General features: G+C 36.8%; 1 protein-coding gene and 1 pseudogene across 20 annotated transcripts in view; one reads left to right on the top strand and one right to left on the bottom strand.

Annotated features, from left to right (window-relative positions):
- Robo2 (roundabout guidance receptor 2) overlaps nucleotides 1–22,430 on the bottom strand; it is a 1,359,396-nt gene that overhangs the window by 140,340 nt on the left and 1,196,626 nt on the right. For all 20 annotated transcript variants that reach the window (XM_045147698.1, XM_045147700.1, XM_045147702.1 and 17 more), the window contains exon 5: nucleotides 9,312–9,450. In XM_045147698.1, the coding sequence (XP_045003633.1) occupies nucleotides 9,312–9,450 (139 nt within the window). The remainder of the gene's footprint in view (nucleotides 1–9,311; nucleotides 9,451–22,430) is intronic.
- Nucleotides 15,451–16,883, top strand: LOC123460092 (annotated as a pseudogene).

Raw genomic sequence — 22,430 nt, 5'->3', positions numbered from 1 at the left:
CACTTACAAAACATAGAACCATGTATTGGCACCTATTGTTTAACATTTACAGTGCTTTGCAACCATCATATCATTGTGATGACACTTTGATAGAACCTGTGACTATGACCTGGAGCAAATGAACAAAAGCAGAGGATAATAGTTAATCACACTATGCTGCCATTCTGTGACTGCAGGAGTAAAAAATCAGAGTTTAAAGAGATTGTTTAAGGCCATCCTTCTTGTTAGTTGCGGAGAAAACATTCTCAGAATGTAGGAGTATAAATCAAGAGATACAGGATCAAATATTGACAGACCACCATCCTGAGCAAGAGATTTCTTGAAGCTATTGACATCTGTATAAAAAGATCCCATAGAAATTATCTTTGCAATTTCAAGATTTTTTTCAAAAGGAAATGGCTAAGGTGCAGCACAAAAGACACCCAATTTTGATTTATGCACCTAGCTCTTAGGGTGGGGGTGTTAACTTTTATGAAAATACCTCTTACAATATTTCCTATACATTTTCTTTCTCCAATTCTTAGTTTTCCCCTTCTTTTTATAACATCATTTTAATTGCCAAGTCTTTACTAGCTGACCTAATTAGAGCAGTTATTTATCAGGAGCCTAAATCACTGCATGTTCTTGAGGTCCTGAATACATGTGAAGAAGGCTGATCTCCTCAGCAGGGGAGCCCAGCACCTGTGTAGCATCCCAATAGCAAATGCTCTAAACAATGAGGTTTCCAGACAATTAAGAGAGGAACATTTTCCAGGGCTCACTGCAAAGATTCATTTTGTGTAAAAGTGCCACAAAGAAAGTATTATAAGTGGTTCTATTCAGTTTCTTTTCTGAAAGAATAGTGTATTTTGTGAATTTCACATTTCACAGACCTGAGAACTCAAAAAAAAAAAAAAATCTCTCTTAGAATAGAATTTAGAAAAGGAATTTTGTAGTGAGCTAAGGAAAATTGATAGAATTTTTCACTATATATCTTGAGATGCTTATTCTCTAGGCACTTTCCTGTTTTATGAAATATTCATGAATCATACACACTACATGGAAGCTATCAACTGCATTTAGAAGTTTCAGGCATACATGAGAATATAATGGCATAATTTCCTTTTTTTTTTTCTCTGACAGGTTAGTATGGAAATTCCTTTCTAGTATAGATACTTATTGGAGAAGTTAGAGCCACTTTCAAGTAGTTTAAAAAATAAATAAAAATGAACAAAAATTATGGCAGTAAGGTGGATACAATAATAATTATATGTTTGAAGAACAATATTAAACTTTCTGTTTAAAGTTTCTTAAAATATTAATAATTGACTAACAGATTCTGTTACAAGCAAATGAGAAATCACTGTTAGATTTACCATACTACCCATACACAAATTCTAAAAAAGATATTTTAGAATTTTCTTAATAACTATGACATTGAAAAAAATACAGTTTCATTATACTTCAATTTTGTGAGGATATAGGGAAAGAGGAATGTTTATTCACTGCTAATAGCAGTGTAAACAATTGCTCCACCAATTAGAAATATATCTACCATATCACCCAGCTTTACCACTCATGAGCTCACATTCATGAGCTCCATACCACAGAGGTAAATGCATATTACAGTTTATGGATACATTATGCATAACAGCAAGAAAATGGAAACATCCTAGATGTCTATCATTAGAAGAATGGAGAATGAAAATGTGTTACATATGCACAATATAATTTCATTCAACTATAAAGAAAAATGAACTTAATTTGCAAGAAAATGAATGGATCTGGAAATTATTATATGTGGCAGGTGATCCAGACTCAGAAGGACAAAAATCACATGCTCTCTCTCATATGCAGATGCTAGCTCTATGTGTGTATGTTTGTGACTGTAAGCACAGAGTACGAAGCTAGAAATGAGACCTTAATAGGGGAAACAGAGGCATTGACTATGGGGAAGATGGCCATAGGACACATGTGATATGAAAGTGGAAAGGGAATCACCTAAAACAAATTATACTTGAAAATCCCATGAAGAAACATAATATTTTATATGCTACCTAAAAGATAAAGTTCGATTAATGAGACTATTGATATTTCCTCTTGGGAAGAAAGTGTCTCAAACACTTATAAGACTCTCCCCTAAGATGCTGGTCACAACTGTTTCCTGCCTAAGTGATTATTATCTGATAAGAGGTTAAGCAGAAACATGAACAATGGGCATTTTGTGCTACAGACACTGTCAAGTCACCAGTAATCTTTTAAGCAACATAAATAAACTCATCTAGTCACCAAAGAAGTAATTTTCTCTTATTTCTCTGTATGTTTACTATATTTTAACATAGCATTTTAGTATTTTCATTAGACTGAATCTGTAACTACATGATATTGTCTCATGGAACTAGGGAACATATGTATTTCTGATATAGCAAAAACATATAATCTTTTTATTAGGGAAGATGGCAAAACATGGAAATTGTCTCATTCATCACAAATTCTTGCTACTTTTATCACATAAAACATTTAAAAGGTATGTTGAAGTCACTTGTTCAATGAATAAATACAAATAAGCAAAATGGTCTGGTGTTATCTGAGAAATAAGGATGTAATTCTGAGGGAAGGAAGTACATATACCTCTCTTGATTTATTTATATTGATGTGTGCAATGTGCACATGGTTCCCCACACTGCCCAGTCAAATTAACCTCAAATAGAGCAGACAGAATCAAAAACACGACCTGTCCTTTTACTTAGAGACTTACTTCTTAAAACTAGGGGTTTATTACAATAAATAAACTAATAAAACAAAACAAAATTTATGATTTGAAACATGCAATTAAAGAGTGTAAACTATTCAATGCTATTTCCTTTGGCTCTCCTTACTTCATTTTAATATTGCTATGGAAAATTCTTATCCTAAATAAGTGAGATAGTATCCAGGCATGGTGATATATGCATGAAATCCTATCTCTGGGGAAGGTAGAGAAAGGAACATCAAGAGTCGAAGGCCAGCCTAGGCTACATAGTGAGTTTGAGGACAACCTGGGGTACTTGAAACCCTATCTTTAAAAGCATAAAAATCAAACAAATAAAAGTATCATAGCTCTGTTCTCTTTTAAATCATATTTATTGAACCCATCTTGAAAAGCATGCATTGTTTGTATAATCCTCAAAAGCCTGAGACTACATAGTGAATTCCAGGTTAACCTGCATTAGAGAGAGAGAGAGCGAGAGAGATCCTACCTCAAAAATAAAAAAGAGTGAAAATTTTTTCTTCTTGATTTATGCAGTTGTGATTTATAACACCTTCAGATAGGTTTTCAAGGAAATAACACTTGATGGTGACATAAATAATGAAGATTCCTTTCCATTTCATGTGTCTGTCACATGGAAAAGGTTCCACATAAAAATAACTTTTGGAGCCTGGTCTGGTCGTGCATGCCTTTTATCTCAGCACTGGGGAGGCAGAGGTAAGAGGGTCACTGTGAATACAAAGCCAGCCTGAGTAAATTGTGTCAATTCCAGGTTACCCTATCTGGAAAACAAAACAAAACAAACAACAACAAAAAAGTATGTGTAGTGGCTCACACGTTTAATCCCAGCACTCAGGAGGCAGAGGTAGGAGGACTGCCATGAGTTCAAGGATACCCTGAGACTCCATAGTGAATTCCATGTCAGCCTGGGCTAGAGTGAGACCCTACCTCGAAAAACCAGGAAAAAAAAACCAAACACGTTTTTCCAGTTTGTATAAAAAGATTTAGCTGCTGGAAGAAAATGGATAACAATGGTGTGAGCAAGCAGGGGTCTAAGCTACTCAGAAGCAACCAGCCTGACAAGAAGTACACATTGATGCAATGGTGGCACACAGCCTTGGTGAGAAACCAGTGGCTTTCTGGTTGTCTAAGAAATCTGCTCAGTGAAAAAAAAAACCCATATCTGGAACTGGGAACCCGGCCACAATTCTATGGAGACAAAACTTTTGCTTTCCATTGTCAAACTCCCATTAGTCTTTGGCTAAAGGACAGGCTATACCCATCAAAATCTCCCCAAATTAATAATATTTATCCCATTTAACCTATGCTGACTTCACTCTCCTGGAGAATCTGTTTCTCTTTTCAGAAGGATGCAAGACCCGAAGACATAAACCACCCCTTGCACTTCAGCCAAGGGCCAGGTGAAACCACAGAGGAACTTGGGAGATGAGCAAGAGTGCTGCTTCCATGGTAATCCTGACAATCAGCTCTGGGGTGAAGGAGACAGATACTGAGGATACTCAACACCTACCAAAGCAGAAATCCAGAGGTTCCTTGAGAGCTCATCATTGAAGCAGACTTAAAACACATCCACCGAGACTCAAGGAATTTGGCTGAAGCGTTGGGAAAAAACTGTAAGAGTCACAGGTTGGGATGTCATGCCCAGAGGCAATAACTGACTGCTGCTCCCAGGATGCATAACCCACAACTCCATGGAGAATACCAGCAACCCCACTGAGGACACCCCTCTGAAGAATGAGGAATGGGAGCAAAGAAGAGAGAAAAGATGATACCAACCCATGATGCATCCATATAAAGTGTGTTTCTAATTTTTAAAAATATCATTAGTCTTTCATTACTGCCTACTTCATCAAAACATTCAGTTGGAAAAATTAATATACTCCCCCAAAACATGTTGGTTATTTCATTAAAATGAATCATTGAAAATGTTTAAGTACAAATAAAACAAATGGACCTATGGCTACTACTTTAAAAAACAAAGCAAAGCAAAAAATAAATCCCTTAATTCCTCCCTGGTTACTGAAAGGTTGGCACAATAACTGCTCTGTTGAAGGTTTAAATAGTGATCACACCATTTCATAAATTGAAGCTTAAATTGAGCTTTCCTTGTCTCCAAAAGAAAAATCGTCACATATTACTTGCATAGTAATTACAGGCTATGCAGCTGTCCGCCAAAGCTTTACTAAAAATGTGTTAAACATGAACTGCTACACAAACTGTATTCAAATTTCATTAAACACTAAGCCAAAGAAATGTCATCCCCCACACCAATTGCTTATACAAGAACAATGGCCATCTCCTTAGCCTGAGACCTAAATAATGTAACAGAATCAATGTTGTTGATTCATTCTGCGGCTGGCTAAAACTCATCACTATTCCTCCCCCCAAAATAAAGACAACTCTTCACCTCTAATTATGCATAAGAAAGTAATGCACTCACATCTCAAAAAATGAATATGCTTGTTTGAAATATCATTTAAAGGGTTGAAATTGAAGAAAATAGGTATGGCTTCCATCATGGTAAAACATTGACCTTAATTTCTACATTCTATTTATCTTTACCTTAATGCCTGCTAGAATAACAATTTGCAGCTTATATTTCCATTAGTCTAATGCATTAAGATATTTAGCTGGTCAGACAAGTACTTGAGGAGTATAAACCCAGTAGTAAGAGAAAAAAAAAGCCAGCACTATGAAAATGACTTAGAGCAAGTTAGGGGAGGTAAGAGCTTTCAAAAAGTATGCCATACCTTTTTAAAACACATCTGTTATTTTAAAACTTTTTTATTTGATTTTAATGAGAGGGGGAGAGAAAATTGGTGAGCTAGGGTCTCTAGCCACCGCAATCGAAGTCCAGAGGCATGTGCCACCCTGTGCACATATGTGACCTTGTGTGCTTGTATCACCTTGTGTTTCTGGCCTATGTGAGACCTGGAGACATGGATCCTTAGGGTTGTCAGGCAAGTGCCTTCACGGCTGGGCCATCTCTCCAGTCCTACGCATACAAATGAAGTTGGCAGTACTTGAAGATTGCGAGATAGCTCAATTAGTTAGAACAGGAAACTAAATTTTATTTTATCTTCAGTCAAAAACATAGACACACTGAAATGCAATACAATCCCCCAAATTTCTAGTTTTAAATTATTCCTTATTTTGAGATCATGCAAGATTTTAAAACTACCAAGGTTAATATGGATGTGGAGACACTTGTCACATGCATTGATTAGTACAGTGAGACCTTACCTCAGTGAATAAATTGACAACCAATCAAAAATCTTATATAGTGACCAGTCTTTTTTTTTTTTTTTGGACAGCATATACTCCTGATAAACAGCAAGGAGATGGAAAACTCAACTCTGGCTTTCTTACTAAAAATCCACATACCCAATCTACCCATGGAAATATAATTGGAAAATGCAGTGTTGGGGCATTTTATATCATACCTGGCCAACACTCCTATTAAAGATTTATAAGGTTGGGCGTGGTGGTGCACACCTTTAATCCCAGCACTAGGGATGCAAAAGTAGGAGAATCATTGTGATTTGGAGGTTTGCCTGAGAGAGACTATATAGTGAATTCCGGGTTAGCCTGGCCTACAAGGAGACCCTACCTCAAAAAATATTTTTAAAAAAGAGCTTCAATACTAGAAAATACTATGAACCTGTCAACATTCAGAGAAGAGAGAATCATAACAACTGAGCATATTAGCATCTTATACCCATCTAAATGAATACTGACATTAATTCCTAGCAGATGCAGGACATTGATGAAATATACTATATATATATGTGTATATATATATATATATATATATATATATATATATATAATACTTTATTTAACTTTAATATATCAGTATTTATTCATTGATTATGACAATATTTCATAGATTTTAGAAATATGAGGAAACTTGGTTTAGGATATATAGGATCTCTACTGAAGTTGCTATGCCATTATAAATCCAAAAACACACAAAAATAAATTTTAATTTTTAAAGTGGGCAAAGCTGTATGAACTCACTAATTTAAATCTAACCATTATAAATGTAAGAGAAGATTTTATTACTCACAATTAATGTTTTAAAAATATAGCAAAAATTTAAAAATTTGTAATATACTCTACAATTTATTTAAAAAAAAAAACTACTATAAGTAATGCATGGGTAGCTACAATCAAATTCTAGGAGTAAGTTTTAGTTTTGAGCCAGAACAAGGACCATTATTATCACAGACCTCTTCTGATAATGAAATTTTTAAAAACATTTTTAAAAGTCAGGTGTGATGGTGCACGCCTTTAATCCCAGCACTCAGGAGGAAGAGGTAGGAGGATCACCATGAGTTCTAGGCCACCCTGAGAATACAGAGTGAATTCCAAGTCTACCTGGGCTAGAGTGAGACCCTAAGTTGAAAAAAAAAAAATTAAAAAGTTGTTATCCATTTATTTGCACGTGTGTGTGTGTGTATGTGTGTGTGTGCTCGTGCAAACGTGCATGCGATGCTAGGTCCCCTTGCCACTGTAAAGAAATGTCCAAGGCACTTGCATCAATTTATGCATCAGGCTTACATGGAGGACTTGAGAAGTGAATCCAGGCCTACAGGCTTTGCAAAAAAGCATTTTTAACCACTGAGAAATCTTCCTAGCTCCTGGTAATGTCATTTTTTTTTTAATACTCAACAGCAAAGTGACAAAGGCAACCCCTTAAAAATATAAATAAATAAAAAAAAAACTGCTGACATTTTGTGTAATGAAGATGGTAAAACTGGGCTGATTAGATGGCTTAGCATTTAAGGCACTTGCCTACAAAGCCTTATAACTAGAGTTCGATTCACTAGTACCCACATAAAAGCCAGCTGCACAACGTGGTGCATGGGTCTAGAATTCACAGATGGGGACCTGGTGTACCCATTCTCTCCTTCTTTTTCCCTTTTCCCCTTGCTTCCTCCCTCTCTCCCTCACTACCCTCTGTCTCCTTGAAGAGTAATCAATTAAATATTAAAAAAAATAAACAGCTTTAAAGCTGGGTGTGGTGGTGCACACCATTAATCCCAGCACTCAGGAAGAAGGGGTAGGAGGATCACTGTGAGTTCGAGGCCACCCTGAGACTGCATAGTGAATTCCAGGTCAGCCTGAGCTAAAGTGAGACCCCACCTCAAAACACAAAAACAAAAACAAAACAAAACAAACAAAACAAAACAAACAAAAAACAGTCTTAAAAAGGTGCAAAAACTACCTGACTGGAGATTTCCACTTGACACATAACTAGAGATTGCAAAGAAGGTCTCAGTACTTTTTTAATACATAGATTTTTCTATTTAAAATCAATGCAATAGACGATGTGGGTTTGGAATGAAAGTAGAGTACCATATGCAGAGGAAAGTGCAAATTCAATTATGAAAAATGTAAAAATTCAGCACAGTATCACAGAATACACATAAAAAGCACATGGCTCAGAGAAGCATATTTATTTATTTATTATTAATTGTGTGCTTTACTGAATGCGTAAATTGTATGTTTGCCCCTTGTGGTATCTCTTTGCATCACTTCTTCCCTGTCCCCGTTATTCTGAGAGCTCTTTTCTGAGGTTATTGGTATTCACCATGTAGCTATGAATGTACCGGTCTCTGTAGTGGTGGGGGAGCAGTGCCACAGGAGACTCCTTACCGCCCTGTGGCTCTTACAAGCTTTCTGCTTCCTCTTCTACAATGTTCCCTGAGCTTAATCAGTTGAAAGAAATCAAATTTTTTAACAGACAAAAAATACAAAATGTAGGTATGCAATGTTTAGCAATGGTTGCAGTATGTCCACTGGCTTTACTTTATGTTGCTAAGAGCCGGAGGAAGACAAAGCAAATATTAGGAGTATAATTGGCATTTATAGAGGGAGAGGCTTGAATCCCTGCTTGTACCTGAGGGAATGGTTTTTAATGGAAAAATTTAAAAAACTCAGGCATTCAAATGATTTCTGTCCAAGATGATGAGCATATTTGGATGCTGTAGCTAACTGAGACAATAGGCTATAGGGTTTGGTAAGAGAAATGGTGAGCCGCAGAAAGAACGTCTCCATGGAAAACTAGTAAAAGGGTAAGGAGCAGGCAGTCCCTATGCAGGTGATAGGTTCATCAACTCAATTGTCTCCTCAGTGTTGGTCTTTCCTTGACTCCAGTCCTTAATGACAGCTGTACCTATCAGCCTTCTGTTAGAAGTACACTGGGCATTAAGGAAGGCAGGCGGTATCTCATGTGAATGAAACATTATAGAAGACAGGGCATGGGTGGGCAAGAATTTCACAGGAAGTTAACAGCAAGCCCCCAAGAAGCCAAGGGAAGGATAGCATCTCAAGAGATCTTGGCATTTAGGGATAATGAGTGAGGGATTGAACATTAATACTGATAATCTTTGAAAGAGTAACACAAAAATTTTGGAGATCTCAGCAGGTTTGTGGTGAACAACATCAATCACATGTATGAAAACAATCCAAGATATGTGTGTTTTGTCGAACTGTGAATGTCTTTTCCATCCTGTAATCACTTACAAATCATCTATCAACTTTTACACTATCTTACCTTCCCCTGGGCAAGTCTGTATCATCCTTCCTCCATCTCACGGTTGGCTGAGGGTCCCCCTGAACCTGACAGCGGAATTCTACAGTTTCTTCCTCCAGCACCACCTGGTTGATTGGCCTCCTGAGAAATGTAGGTCGTTCTTGGGAGGAAAAAAAAAAGAGGGAAAAAGGTAGTAAAATGAGATGAAATGTTCATGCTTCAAACAAATTTTGGAAAGGGAAAAATAAACAGGTGGTTTATTTTGATACATTAATACATAACTAGTTCTATATCTGAACAATGACTGACAGGGTCTTATGAATCTAATACAACTAAATTAACTGAAATATTTTTAAACATGGGTATGTCTATCATTTGCATATAAGACCATACAAACTTATAGAAAAAAAAAAAGTTGATTTTCAGTGATTTCCTGAGTCAAATCAGCTGAATGCTACTGTAATAAAATAAACAGAGCACAAAATTCTATAGGACCAGACAGTTTAAAATATCTAATTTAAACTATTATCATGGCTCAGAACGGGAAAATTAAAGATAAAACTGATGGAAATATTTTGTTAGTCTATACCTAATTATAATACAGCACTCTTTGCCATAAACAAGAGGAAAATACATTACTGAACACAGGAATCTTACCATATAAGAGGAATGTAAAACAAAACAAAACAAACAAACAAAAAAATATTGTTAGTCTCCTTCAACAGTTCCCTTCCTTGTCCATATTTTGCCTTTTTTTCATAATGACTTGACATTGTAATATGTATTACTTAACTATTATTAGCACAAGTCTCCATTTCATATCCAGGTCCAATATCATACTTACTGAAGGGCTAAATAAAGGAAAAGAAAGACGAGACCAATAGGGATCTCCTACAGTTCATCTGGCCATCTGTCCACACTTTCCTGCTTCAAATGTTCTCATTTAGAAGTATGAATATAGTGGTACAAAAAAGAAACATATTTAGCAAGAAGCCTTTAAAGAAAATAAATCACTTAAACTGACATGTTAAGAGTACAGAACAGGAGTATAGGGTTTTGTTAACTAAGTTAAGATCCATATCTATATTTATACTTAAAAAACATATGTGCAAAATTGAGAGAAAAACACTTTGTTGCAAGGAAGTCAACCCATAACTAGATTTCGGTGGATGATAATGTTATCTCTGCACACACACACAAAAAAATCACACAGTAGCAATCAAAATTTACTTTAAAACACAGAGCTTCATATATTTCAGTATTTGTTTGCTAAAACTCTGAAATCCCAAGCAATAAAGGAAAGCAAAGAAAATGTTATCATACAAAAATTTTTAGTGAAGAATGTACAATCTATATTAGGAAAAATACCATTGTTTATGGAGTTTTAGGTAACCATCATTAACTAGTAATAAAATATGTCATCTAGACTACAGAACAAATGTTAGAGGGATTAGTAATGTATTTTCTTTTTTCAATATTTTTCATTTATTTGAGAGAGACAAAGAGGAAGAGATTGAGAGAAAGAGAGAGAGAGAGAATGGGTGCAGCAGGACCTCCTGCCACTGCCACCTTGTATCTGGCGTTACCTGGGCACTGAGAAATCAAACCCAAGTAGTTAGGCTTTGCAGGCAAATGCTTTAAGTTCAGTATTTTCTTTTTTGTGAACATATATATATACATACATATATATATATATATATATATATATATATACATATATATATTTATTTATAATATAATATATATTATATATATTTATATATAATATATATTATATTTTATAATATAATATATATTATATATATTATATTTTATAATATATTTTATATATATATATATATATATATATATATATATATATATATATATATTTTTTTTTTTTTTAGGTAGGGTGTTGTTCTAGCCAAGGCTGACTTGGAATTCACCATGTGGTCTCAGGTTGGCCTCTAACTCACAATTGATCCCCCAACCTCTGTCTCTTGAATGCTTTAACTTTTTTTTTTTGTTGTTTGTTTGTTTGTTTTTTGAGGTAGGGTCTCACTTGAGCCCAGGCTGTACTGGAACTCACTCTGTAAAGCCAGGCTGGCCTTGGATTTATGATGACCTCTCCACTCCCCCTTGAGTGCTGGGATTAAAGATATGCACATTTACATAGGTACTTGTGCTCTGAACTCTGGTCCTTATGCCTATGCAGCAAGCCCTTTAATGACTGAGTCACTCCCCAGCACAGGAGGAACCTTTCTAAATATATCTAAGGAAGATCATCTTGGCAGATCTATGAAAATAAAAGAGCAGAGAAACAAAATGCTAAAGTAGACCAAAGGACCGCAGTAAAAACAAACAAACAAACAAACAAACAAACAACAACAAAAAAAAAACCTGAGGTTGCATGTGTATGTATTGGATTGGTAGTTAGGAGAAAGCTTAACCTGTATGCTTAGGCCATTGTAAGTCAGCATTGTATTACTAGATATTAACTTGGTAGTGAATTAACAAGATAAAGAAGTCTATATAATAGAAAAGAAATTAATATCTGTAGCTATAGCACTAGAATTAAATATATATATATATGTATATATGTACATATATTTATATATAAGAGGAACCTTTCTAAACCTTTCTATATATATACATGTATGTATAGACAAGAATTGAAATAAAGTTTCTCAGAAGGATAAAGAGAAAAGCAGAATGCCAAAGTTATTGTGAGAAATATAATGCTAACTCCATATTCATTGAGAAGTACTGATAAAGAATCAAAAAATCAAGTATATTCTGCAATCCATAGAACTACAGCACAATAACTGATAACTGCAACAATAAGACATACATAGGACTGTGGCAATTCTAACAGTATAAGAAAATGGAGAATTTTCATATTGATTACGGCAAACTTATTTACTGAAAATCAATCAAGTCATTGGAATAAACTACAGTTTTCTAGATAAACTTCAATGGAGTACATGGATTAGTATTTCTTTTCTGGAAAAGTCATTGTATGTTCCAGTTAACATGTTCCCATAACACTGCTACAATGTGTAATTAAGCTAAAGGTTAAACTTTATATTATGTGTATCATAAAACGAAGTTGTTTCACCCTCCAGGGGATAAGAGGCATTACGTTTCTTAAGACATTTTATATTGTCATATGTGTATTAAACCCTGTTGTTTTTATGGAGACACATGGAAACACCTGGTTTATAATTTGAAGAAGAAGCCTGATACAGGATGCCCTGCTGGTCTTCTGATGAACTCAGCAGGAGTGGAGAACTTCCTTCCCCTCTGCCCTCAAGCAGAGTCTAGTTACTTAGCAACTGGACAACAACAGGAAAGGATGCCATATATAAGTCATGATAGCCAGATACTGGATCCTGGTACTAAATGCAACTCAAGTCAGGGAAAATGGAGGCCACCATGACCAAGATGAAAGTCATCTGCATATACATGATACATAAAATCATACATATGATGCATATATATGATATGCTTAAAAGTGTAGAAGTGATTAGCACATAAGATGTTTTGGAGGGATAATTGTTCTAGATTTTCTTTAACCAAGTTTTGTGTCTAGATTATATGAGAATCAGAAATATTAAAATTAAGGACTCAACATATCCAAGTAGAAAAACATCTACATTTGCCTTTGTTTTTATATGTAAGGTCTAGCCCAAGATGACATGAACTAATTCTCTATGTATTCTCAGGATGACCTTGAACTCACAGTGATCCTCCTACCTCTGCTTCCTGAGTAATAGGACTAAGGTTATGTGCCACCATGCCCATTTTGTGTGTGTGTATATATATATATATATATATATATATATATATATATATATATATATATATATATATAGAGAGAGAGAGAGAGAGAGAGAGAGAGAGAGAGAGAGAGAGAGAGAGATAAATAGATATAGATATTTGAATGTGTTTGTGTGTATGGTATACATGCACTTATGTATATATATGTACATACATATATAATAATTGTGTGTGTGTGTGTGTGTATATACACTTGGATGTCAGAGATACATATGAAAGGGTCTTCCTAGTCACTCTCCACCTTGTTCTTTGAGATAGGGTCTTTTGCTGAACCCAGAACTTAATGATTTTGCTATACCAGCTGGACAGTGGGTTCTAAGGATTCACTGTCTCTGCCTCCCCAGTGCTGGAATTATGGATGTGTGTGACTACACTGGCATTTTACAGGGGTGCTGAGAATCAAACTCAGCTACTAATACTTGTGAGGCAAGTAAGTTACTTACTGACCCATCTCCTGAGGCCTGGAAAATATACTTTTTATTGTGTTGGATTTGTTGTGGCTAAATGCAAGTGAATTATCTTTGAGTTGCAAATCACAGAACCTACTGGAGAGTGTTTCAGGATTCCCTTACTGTACTAAAGTGTCTGTGAAGATATGATGAATTAGACGTGTGGGAAAGTAGGCGGATAATAGACAATCTAGGAAGTTAGTGAGTGTTCACATTTAACACCCACTAATATCCATCGAGACTCTACCCATGAAGCTCTCCCAATTAAATATGCATGAACATCTTGATCTATTGAACAGGCAAACTTCATTTCAAAGCATGTCAAAATAAGGTCACTTATTTTTCCATGGTCTCACCTTATGTCTGACCACATATTGAATATAACAGGAGGAGAAATCTGGAGGGCTTTCTGTGGATTGCTTATCAATTAGATTAGAGTCCCTCTGCATAGGCTGTTCCCTAATTATATAACTGTAGAGTGATCAGAGGCAAAGTCTTTGCCAATGCAATTAACATTCGTTTTTTTCTGTGAGATTAACTGGATTTGAATCACCTGCATAACTTACTTACAAGGTTAATCTCTCTTGAGACAATTCTGTTGTTTCCCAGTGTGTTACTCTGTAAAGTGCAGCTCTCAAGTAGTTCTGTCAATTTAGTCCCAAATTGGCATTCTAGCAAATCTAACTTTACATGCAGCTATAATAAAATCCAGTGTTCAGCCTCATTGTAGTTATGGTGACATTATTGAGGAAGAAAAAATTCCAACTTAATACAATATACCATACATCCAAAATGCAATTGCACAATATAGCTTCAGTTTTCTATTTACACATGGTTACAAAGGAAATTAAATACCCAGTTAACACATTTTTCTCTTCAAACTGTACACAGTCATTGACAGTGCTTGTAAAGTAGCCAAAGGTTCACCATGGCCGCTATTTCTGGGATGACTTTAGTGATTTTTAAAATAAACTTCAGTTGACGTGGTAAAAGTAGTGTTCTGGCAGTAAATGCATAGGTTGGATCCTTTAAGTCCTGTAAGAAGAAAACTATGCAATAAAAGGACATTGTAGCTAACCACTGCTTGTAAACCTTGTCTTGGCTTCAGTTGATGAGCAAGACCTGCTGCAGCACAGTGACTTTTCAGCGATGAAGTCCAGCAGCTGGCCTCGCAGTGCAGGTCTCCTTCGGTTTAGTATACCTGAGGGTGGTGGAGGCGGTGGACGTTGAAACGTTACTACTGTGCCCTTCCACACAACAGTGAGGTGATAATGACCAGGGCATCTGAAAATGATTAAATAAACCCTGAATGGCAGCCTCTTTTTGCCAAGCTTTTTATCTGAAGGAAATCACTGGGCAACAAAGGCCCAAACGGGTAAATTTTGGAGGGAACAAAGTACATATTTTAGAAGTAAATTTTCATGGTATTCATGAACACATGAAGGCTCATCTGCGAGCATGTTCCCTCCAACTGAAAGCTGTATTTTAGCATTTAAAAAAGGTTTAGCACATAGCAGCACATGCTTACGAAATAGTACATAGGAGAATGACATTGTTCCTACCAATCTTACCGATTTCTATGAAGCTTAAATTTTGAAACTCTACATGAAATATACTGCATATAAGTAACATCATGATATTTCTTAAATTTTGGCATGGAACTTTATCACCCCAGGTTTATGTCTACATATCTCAGCTAATCTCAGTCAATAGACTGTTTGCCCATTTGGTTATGGGAAAGCAACCTCACCAGCTCCACGTTCTGTTTTCATCCCTAAGGAACTGGCTGGTTCCCAATTTGCACTTGCCAAGTGAAAACCATCAACCCAAATAAAGTTTCTGGTACCCTCTTCAGCCACTAAGAATTAAGTGTGAATACCCATCTCTAGGTCATGTGCTGTATGGTGAAGAAAGCCGACCTTGTGAAAACAGAGAACACAAAAGAGGAGGGATATGCGGAAAGTAATTATATAGGCAGGAAAGCATCACATAATTTGCTTTTAAAAAAAAAGTAAAAGTGACAACCCATGGGCCGGCACATTGCACCAATGTACTTGTCACCGACACAGTGACTAAGTTGTAGCGTTTAAATAGAGAAAACGAAAGAGCAAGGTTGTCCTAGTTTTAAACCTCTGATGAAGTCCTAATGTCATTAATTTAATTCAATCTGTGCTCTAGAGAATATGTATTATCTTTATGTATTGTTTCAACTCCTTATGTTAATCCTTTGTTTTAGCTTTAAGATGACAATAACACAATTCCTCTCCTGAACTCAGGCAGCGCAGCCTGCTTCCAGCCTGACACAAAACACATGTTCTTGACTTGACCCGGTATCCATCCGGGTATTAGGATGAGCAGGGGGATGGCCTGAAAAATAAAGGGGGATTGTTTTGCTTTGGGGGGGGGGCTAAGAATGTAATGCAGAGGGGTGGCCCAAGTGGTGGTGGAGGTCTGCTCTGCCAGGCGCTTTGAGGAGCTGTCACTCGTCAAAGCCCGGCCCCTCCTTGTGGTCCATTTTGGGGCGCCATGGGCTCCACCGTGTGTGCAGACGAACGGTGTCATGGCCAGCTAGCTACGGAGTGCCCTCCGGCCTCAGGGGTGAAGCTGGAAGCCAGAGCTGTTCCTGGAATATCAGGGGAAAAAATGAAGTCAGTTCTGTTCTGAACTTTCTGATTTTCAAGAATTCTCAGAAAATCCACCAAGTGGATGGTGCCCATGTCCCAGGAGTTGACAAGAGTCCTCGCCTCCGGGCGCTAGCGGGACCTCACGGAGGCTGGCAGGCTGCCCCGCGTGTGGGTACGAAGGGCACACCGCAGGGACCGCGCTGCGGGCTCAGCACGCACACGCTCTAAGTTCTGCACAAACATAGCACTCAGTTTAGCGGCTTTGACGCCATCTAGGATGAAGAAGTCCGGCAGGGGCTCAAAACCCCCTCCACGTGGCCCAGCTACCCGCAGCCCTCCGCGTCCGCGGCGGTGGGAAGAGCCCAGCTCCCAGCCCCGAGCGCGGCTCGCAGTCCTGACGCTCACCGCTTCCGTGGCGCTGCCCCGGGAAGGAAGCAGACAGACAACACGTGGGTTCAGCAAGCAAATTCTGGAGATACCGAACAGTACCGGCGTTGACTGAGATGTGTGACGTACTGGAGGATGAAGACGCATGGCAGGGGTTGAAGAAGTTTTTAAACTGGCTGTCTGTGAAGGGCGAGTTTGTTGGAGGATTGGATATTATGGAGGAACTGAAAGAATATGGTGAAGTATTGCCTATACTGAGAGGAGAAAATCAATCTTCATTATGGTGTTCAAGTATTTTAAGAAATATTTTTTAAATTTTATTTTTATTTATTTACTTATTTTAGAGAGAAAGAAGCAGAGAGAGAGAGAGAGAGAGAGAGAGAAAATGGGCGTGTCAGGTCCTCCAGCCACTGCAAAGGAACTCTAGACTCGTGCGCCCCATTGTGCATCTGGATTATGCCCTGGTGAATTGAATCGAGGTCCTTTGGCTTTGCAGGCAAGCACCTTAAACGCTAAGCTGTTTCTCCAGCCCTCTTTTAAAAAATATTGAATGACCATTGAGCAGTTCATGATTTAGTCCTCAGAAGGAAGATGCTGCTTATAGAGTTGTGCTTTCACGAGGTTGTGCTAGATAAACGTATGTTAATTTTTTTTTTCTACCAAACATAGAATGCAATAACAATTAAGGTAAACAACAAAAAAGGAGTGTAATGGAAATTGGGTGACAAAAAGCCAGCATGATAACAAATGCAAGTAAGTCTAAACTCAAGAAGCAGAGGCAGGAAGATCATGAGTTTGGGCTAGGGAGCAAACCTTTGTGGAAAACAAAGAAACAAAATGTATGGGGCAGAAGAACCTGTAACACACATAAAGCAAGCAGGGTGTGATGGCAAATGCCTTTAATCCCAGCACTCAGGAGGCAGACGTAGGAGGATCATCTGTGAATTCGAGGCTACCTTGAGACTGCATAGTAAATTACAGGTCAGCCTTGGTTACAGTGAGACCATACCTCGAAAAAAAAATAAATAAATAAATCCAACAACAACAACAAAATACAACACACATGAAGCAAAAGCAGATTAGAAAATAAAATAATGATTCTGGAATTTTTACATCTATTTCATAAACATGTGATTCACAGAGACATGGAATAGAAATAGTAGAAAATCCCATTGAATTGTTTGCGTTGAGAGTTTTCAGATTGACTAAGATTACTTGCAAAGTGAATAATAGGGAAAGAAAACGATGCTTAACAAAAACATGACCAACCAAGTCATAGAAATGGAATGTCTCAGAGAAGGGGCACGGTGATCAGTAAAGTGGTTACCATGCAAGAGTGAGGACCTGAACTCCATCTGCAGGACTCATGCATAATAGCCAGGCATAGTGATGGGAGATGGCAATTCCAGTTTGAGACAGAGAGCCAGGAAGATCCCGGGGACACTGGCCAGCCAGAATACCCTGCATAGTGACCTCTAGCCTAATGATAAACCCTGTAACCAAAAATGTGAAAGGCAAGCCAGGGGTAGTGGCACAAGCCTTTAATCCTAGCTCTCAGGAGGCAGAGGTAGGAGGATCCTTATGAATTCAAGGCCACCCTAAGACTACATAGTAAATTCCAAATTCCAGGTCAGCTAGGACTAGAGTGAGACCAGACCTTGACAAAACAAAACAACAACAACAACAAAAAAGTGACAGTTTCCTGAGGAAAGATGTATGTCACATATGTCTATATGACCCCTCCAACATGCCCACACATGCATACATATAATTAAACAGAGACATATACAAAATCACAACAAAATAATTAAAATGCTTCAGAACAAGGAGGTAAAGAGAAAACTAAGAGTGTGGAAAGAATGCATAAATAATACATTAATGACATGCAAGTGTATAAATCAAACATAGGCTATTAGATAGGCAACTTCATATTCTTGACTAGACATTTACATTACAATTCTGTAACTTACATCCTAGATAGAGTAGGAATTTGGACTTGGAATATGTTCCAGGCTCCAAAGATCTAGATAGAGATCATCCAGGACAGAAACATGAAGCACAGGATTGGCTTCAAAGCAAAGGAAGACAGAATCAGGAAGAAGTTTCTGGAGCTAAGGTGAGCAAGGCAAAGCCTAGTCAGATGCAAGGGCAGAATGAAGGGACACTGAGTGGTTGAGTTGTGGAACTCAGCACTCAGGCTTTAAAGTCTGTTAATATGATAAGAATTTATTACAGGTGTTAGGGGCTGGAGAGATGGCTTAGTGGTTAAGTGCTTGCCTGTGAAGACTAAGGACCCTGGTTTGAGGCTTGATTCCCCAGGACCCATGTATGCCACATGCACAAGGTAGCACATGTGTCTGGAGTTCGTTTGCAGAGGCCATGACATGCCCATTGTCTGTCTGTCTCTTTCTCTCTTATCTCTCTCTTTCTTTCTTCCCCCTTTCTCTTTCTGTCTTTCTGCCGCTCTCAAATAAATAAATAAAAGTAAACAAAAAAATTTAAAAAGAAAAAAGAATTTATTACAGGTGTTAAAAAGATGGCTCAGCTGTTAAAGATGCTTGCTTGCAAAGCCTGCTGGCCCAGGTTCAATTCCCCAGTATCCATGTACATACGTTCAGAGTAACACATGGGTTTGGAGTTTATTTGTAGAGCTAGGAGGTCATGCACAACATGTTTACTTTCTCTCCCTTTCTTTCTAAGAGGAATAAAAAATATTTTTCAAGATTTACACTGCAAACAAACTCCAGATGCAATGTGCCACCTTATGCTTCTGTCTTACATGGGTCCTAGGAAATTGAACCAAGGCCCTTTGGCTTTAAAGGCAAGTATCTTAACCACTAAGCCATCTACCCAGCCCAATGTTTCAATTTTATTTAATTTTTAGTTATTAATTTGAGAACAAGACAGAGGGAAAAAGAGAGAGAAAGAGAGAGAGAGAGAGAATAGCTGTACAAGGGCCTATAGCCACTGTAAAGGTACTCCAGATGCATGCACCACATGTGCATCTGGCTTATGTGCTAACTGGGAAATTGAACAAGGGTCCTTAGGCATCAAAGGCAAATGAATTCAATGCTAAGCTATCTCTCCAGCCTGAATTTATATTAATTCACTAACAAACTATCATAGTACCAGAAGAGAAATAATTGCATAATATTCAACTCACAGCTTGCAACTTTTACCTGGGTGTAATTTAATCAAAGTTTTAATTTTAATAAAACCAATGTTTCTAATGTCTATGCACTGGAAAAAGGGAGACAAGCAAAATGAATATAAGGTACAAAATAGGATATAAGTAGACCACATTATAATACCATGAAATCATATGTGTAATTATGAGATACTATCTATAAATAATAAAATAATAAATACTGGAATAGACACATACTTAGAAATATTGAAATAAATACCAAAAGAAAAGTGTAAAACAACTTGTAGAATTTCGAAGATGAGGAGAGAGAGAGAGTGAGAGAGAGAGAGAGTGTGTGTGTGTTAGGGTTGAGGAAGCTGTGATATAAGATGTTTCTTTATTACATTATAATTTGCCACACTTGTGATGCATATTAGAATTTTGATATATAAAACTGGTTTTCATGTATTACTTTGATACACATTTCTAAGAAATTTGGAAATTTTCATGTGTTATTTTTTGTCATTTTTTAAGTTAAACTAAACTTAGAAATTTAATTACATACTGATATTTTAGTTCACCTAACAAACTTTAGGCACTCTCAGGTTGAACATATGTAAACTGCAGGATAGTCGCTGGGAAGGAGGGGTATGGAGAGGATGTCTTCTATGAAAGTTAAGGAAAGTGCCATAGATTTCAATGTCATTGTGGACCATGTAAATGCTTGTAGCTCTGCCATTCTTTCCTAAAGTTAAGTTATGCTCATCATGTCTGTCAAAAAACACACATCTCATCTAATTTAAATTCCCAACTGCATATATCCAGTTTGATGAAAAGACCAAAAACTTGAAGAGTATATGAATTCTTTTTGGCAGCAAAGTCAGAAAGTAGATCGTTATTGTATAGGAAAATAACTTATAGGTTTTTTCTTTGCTGTTCTTGCTATTTTGCTATTTTTCAAACCATAAAATATCATTGATTTTATGAAGAAAATAATTTAAACACAGACTTAAATGGTAAAGGTTTTTTACAAACTTTCTATATTCTGAGTGATTACAGCACGCGGACAGTTTAAGGTGAAGTTGCTGCTCTGTGAACATAAAATCAAGGAGGTAGAGTGAGAGGTCATCAAGTTATAAACCTTTGGTCAGTAATAATAATATATGGGCTGGAGAGAATGTTCATTAGGCTTGCAGGCAAAGGCTAATGACTCAGGTTTGATTCCCCAGTAGTCATGTAAAGCCAGATGCCCAAAGTGGCAAGTTTCTGGTGTGTGTTTGCAATGGCTAGAGGCTCTGGCTCACTTGCACACTCTTTCTGTTTTTTTCTTTCTCCCTTCCTTCCCCCCCTCTCTTTGTCTGTCTCTCTCGCTCTGCTTGAAAATATATAACAATAACAATAGAAACAAAGAAATGATAATATTTAATGATGATTTTTAAGCAGTGTATTTTAAAAATATCTAAACACATCCAAGTAAGCAGTGTAATATGACATAAAGGAGGTCACACCATGAATGAATGCCCTTTTTGTCTTATATTCTCCAAGGAAAGAGTTATAGTACATTAAAGTACATCTGCCAAATCCTTGATTTGAGCCTTCACTCCCACATTCTGTTTTTCTACAGAGTTCAGGTGTTGTTTTATTATCAATAATGGAAATTTATTTTTCCCCTCAACTCACTATTGTATATATAATCCTTCAGGTCAGTTCTCAGTTGTTCGCAATATCTAATAGTTTCTTAGCTCTTAGTTCTTGCAGAGAAACTGCCTCTAGAAAAACTCAAATCTATTTGGTTGATGGCTATTATCAAAATGATTGAAAAGTTGCCCATAACTCTTGACATATTAGGGGTCTCCTGCTGTTTTTGTCATGTCTTTAGGGAAAGTAGAATAAATATTTCATAATATAGACACATTCTTAGTAGATATAATTGCTTTGGTAATGAAATTAAAACCTTTCAATTTCCTTTTGAAGTCAGTCTGCACTGTTGCAATATAGTGATTTTCTATTCCAAAGCTCATAGTAGTTAAAAAGAAAAAGATGCTTCTTTAAATAGAAGAATTATGCTTGTGAGTTTTTCAGTACTAATGTCCATAACCACTAATGTCATATCTTAACAGGAAAAACTGTATTTTATTCATTATAGAGTAGAGGAAATTTTGAGACTCTTAGAGATGGTTGCCTAAAATGTAAGGGAAAACTGACACTTGTCTGGACTCTGCAAAACAGAAATTCACATGCATGCTTTGAACAGTGCTTTTACAATTCATTTCTCAAATGAATTATGGGCTTCTTCCTGGCTTTGTCATTTGGGACTTTGAGCTTCTCAGTATCTACAGGGAGTATTACCAGAGATTATTTAGTACTCAGCTTGATTGAAAAGAGAGTTCTGCTCTCTGGTTTATATTCATAAATACAACCTAAATTCTTGAAATGCAATGAGAATCACAATGCTTCTTTCATCATGGGACTCCCATCACACCATGGGATGGCATCTTCCAAACTGAGAAAGAAGCTTCTTAGGGACCTGTGCAGGGCTTTGATGCTATGTTTGGGCATGTCCTGGAGTAATGAACACAAACAAGGATCTTTTCATATCATGCTTCGAATCAGGGGATTATTTTTCTGGAACAAGAAAATAATTTAAAATTCATAGTAATCTCTTACACATTAAAAAGATCTCATAATGCTTCTAGTAGTAAAACCTTTAGCTAGTAGAATCGTACACATATAC

This window comes from Jaculus jaculus, chromosome 4 (genome assembly GCF_020740685.1).
Source record: "Jaculus jaculus isolate mJacJac1 chromosome 4, mJacJac1.mat.Y.cur, whole genome shotgun sequence".
Lineage (NCBI taxonomy): Eukaryota > Metazoa > Chordata > Mammalia > Rodentia > Dipodidae > Jaculus > Jaculus jaculus.
Note: the sequence above shows the minus strand (reverse complement) of the source record. Positions and strands in the feature narration are given on the sequence as shown.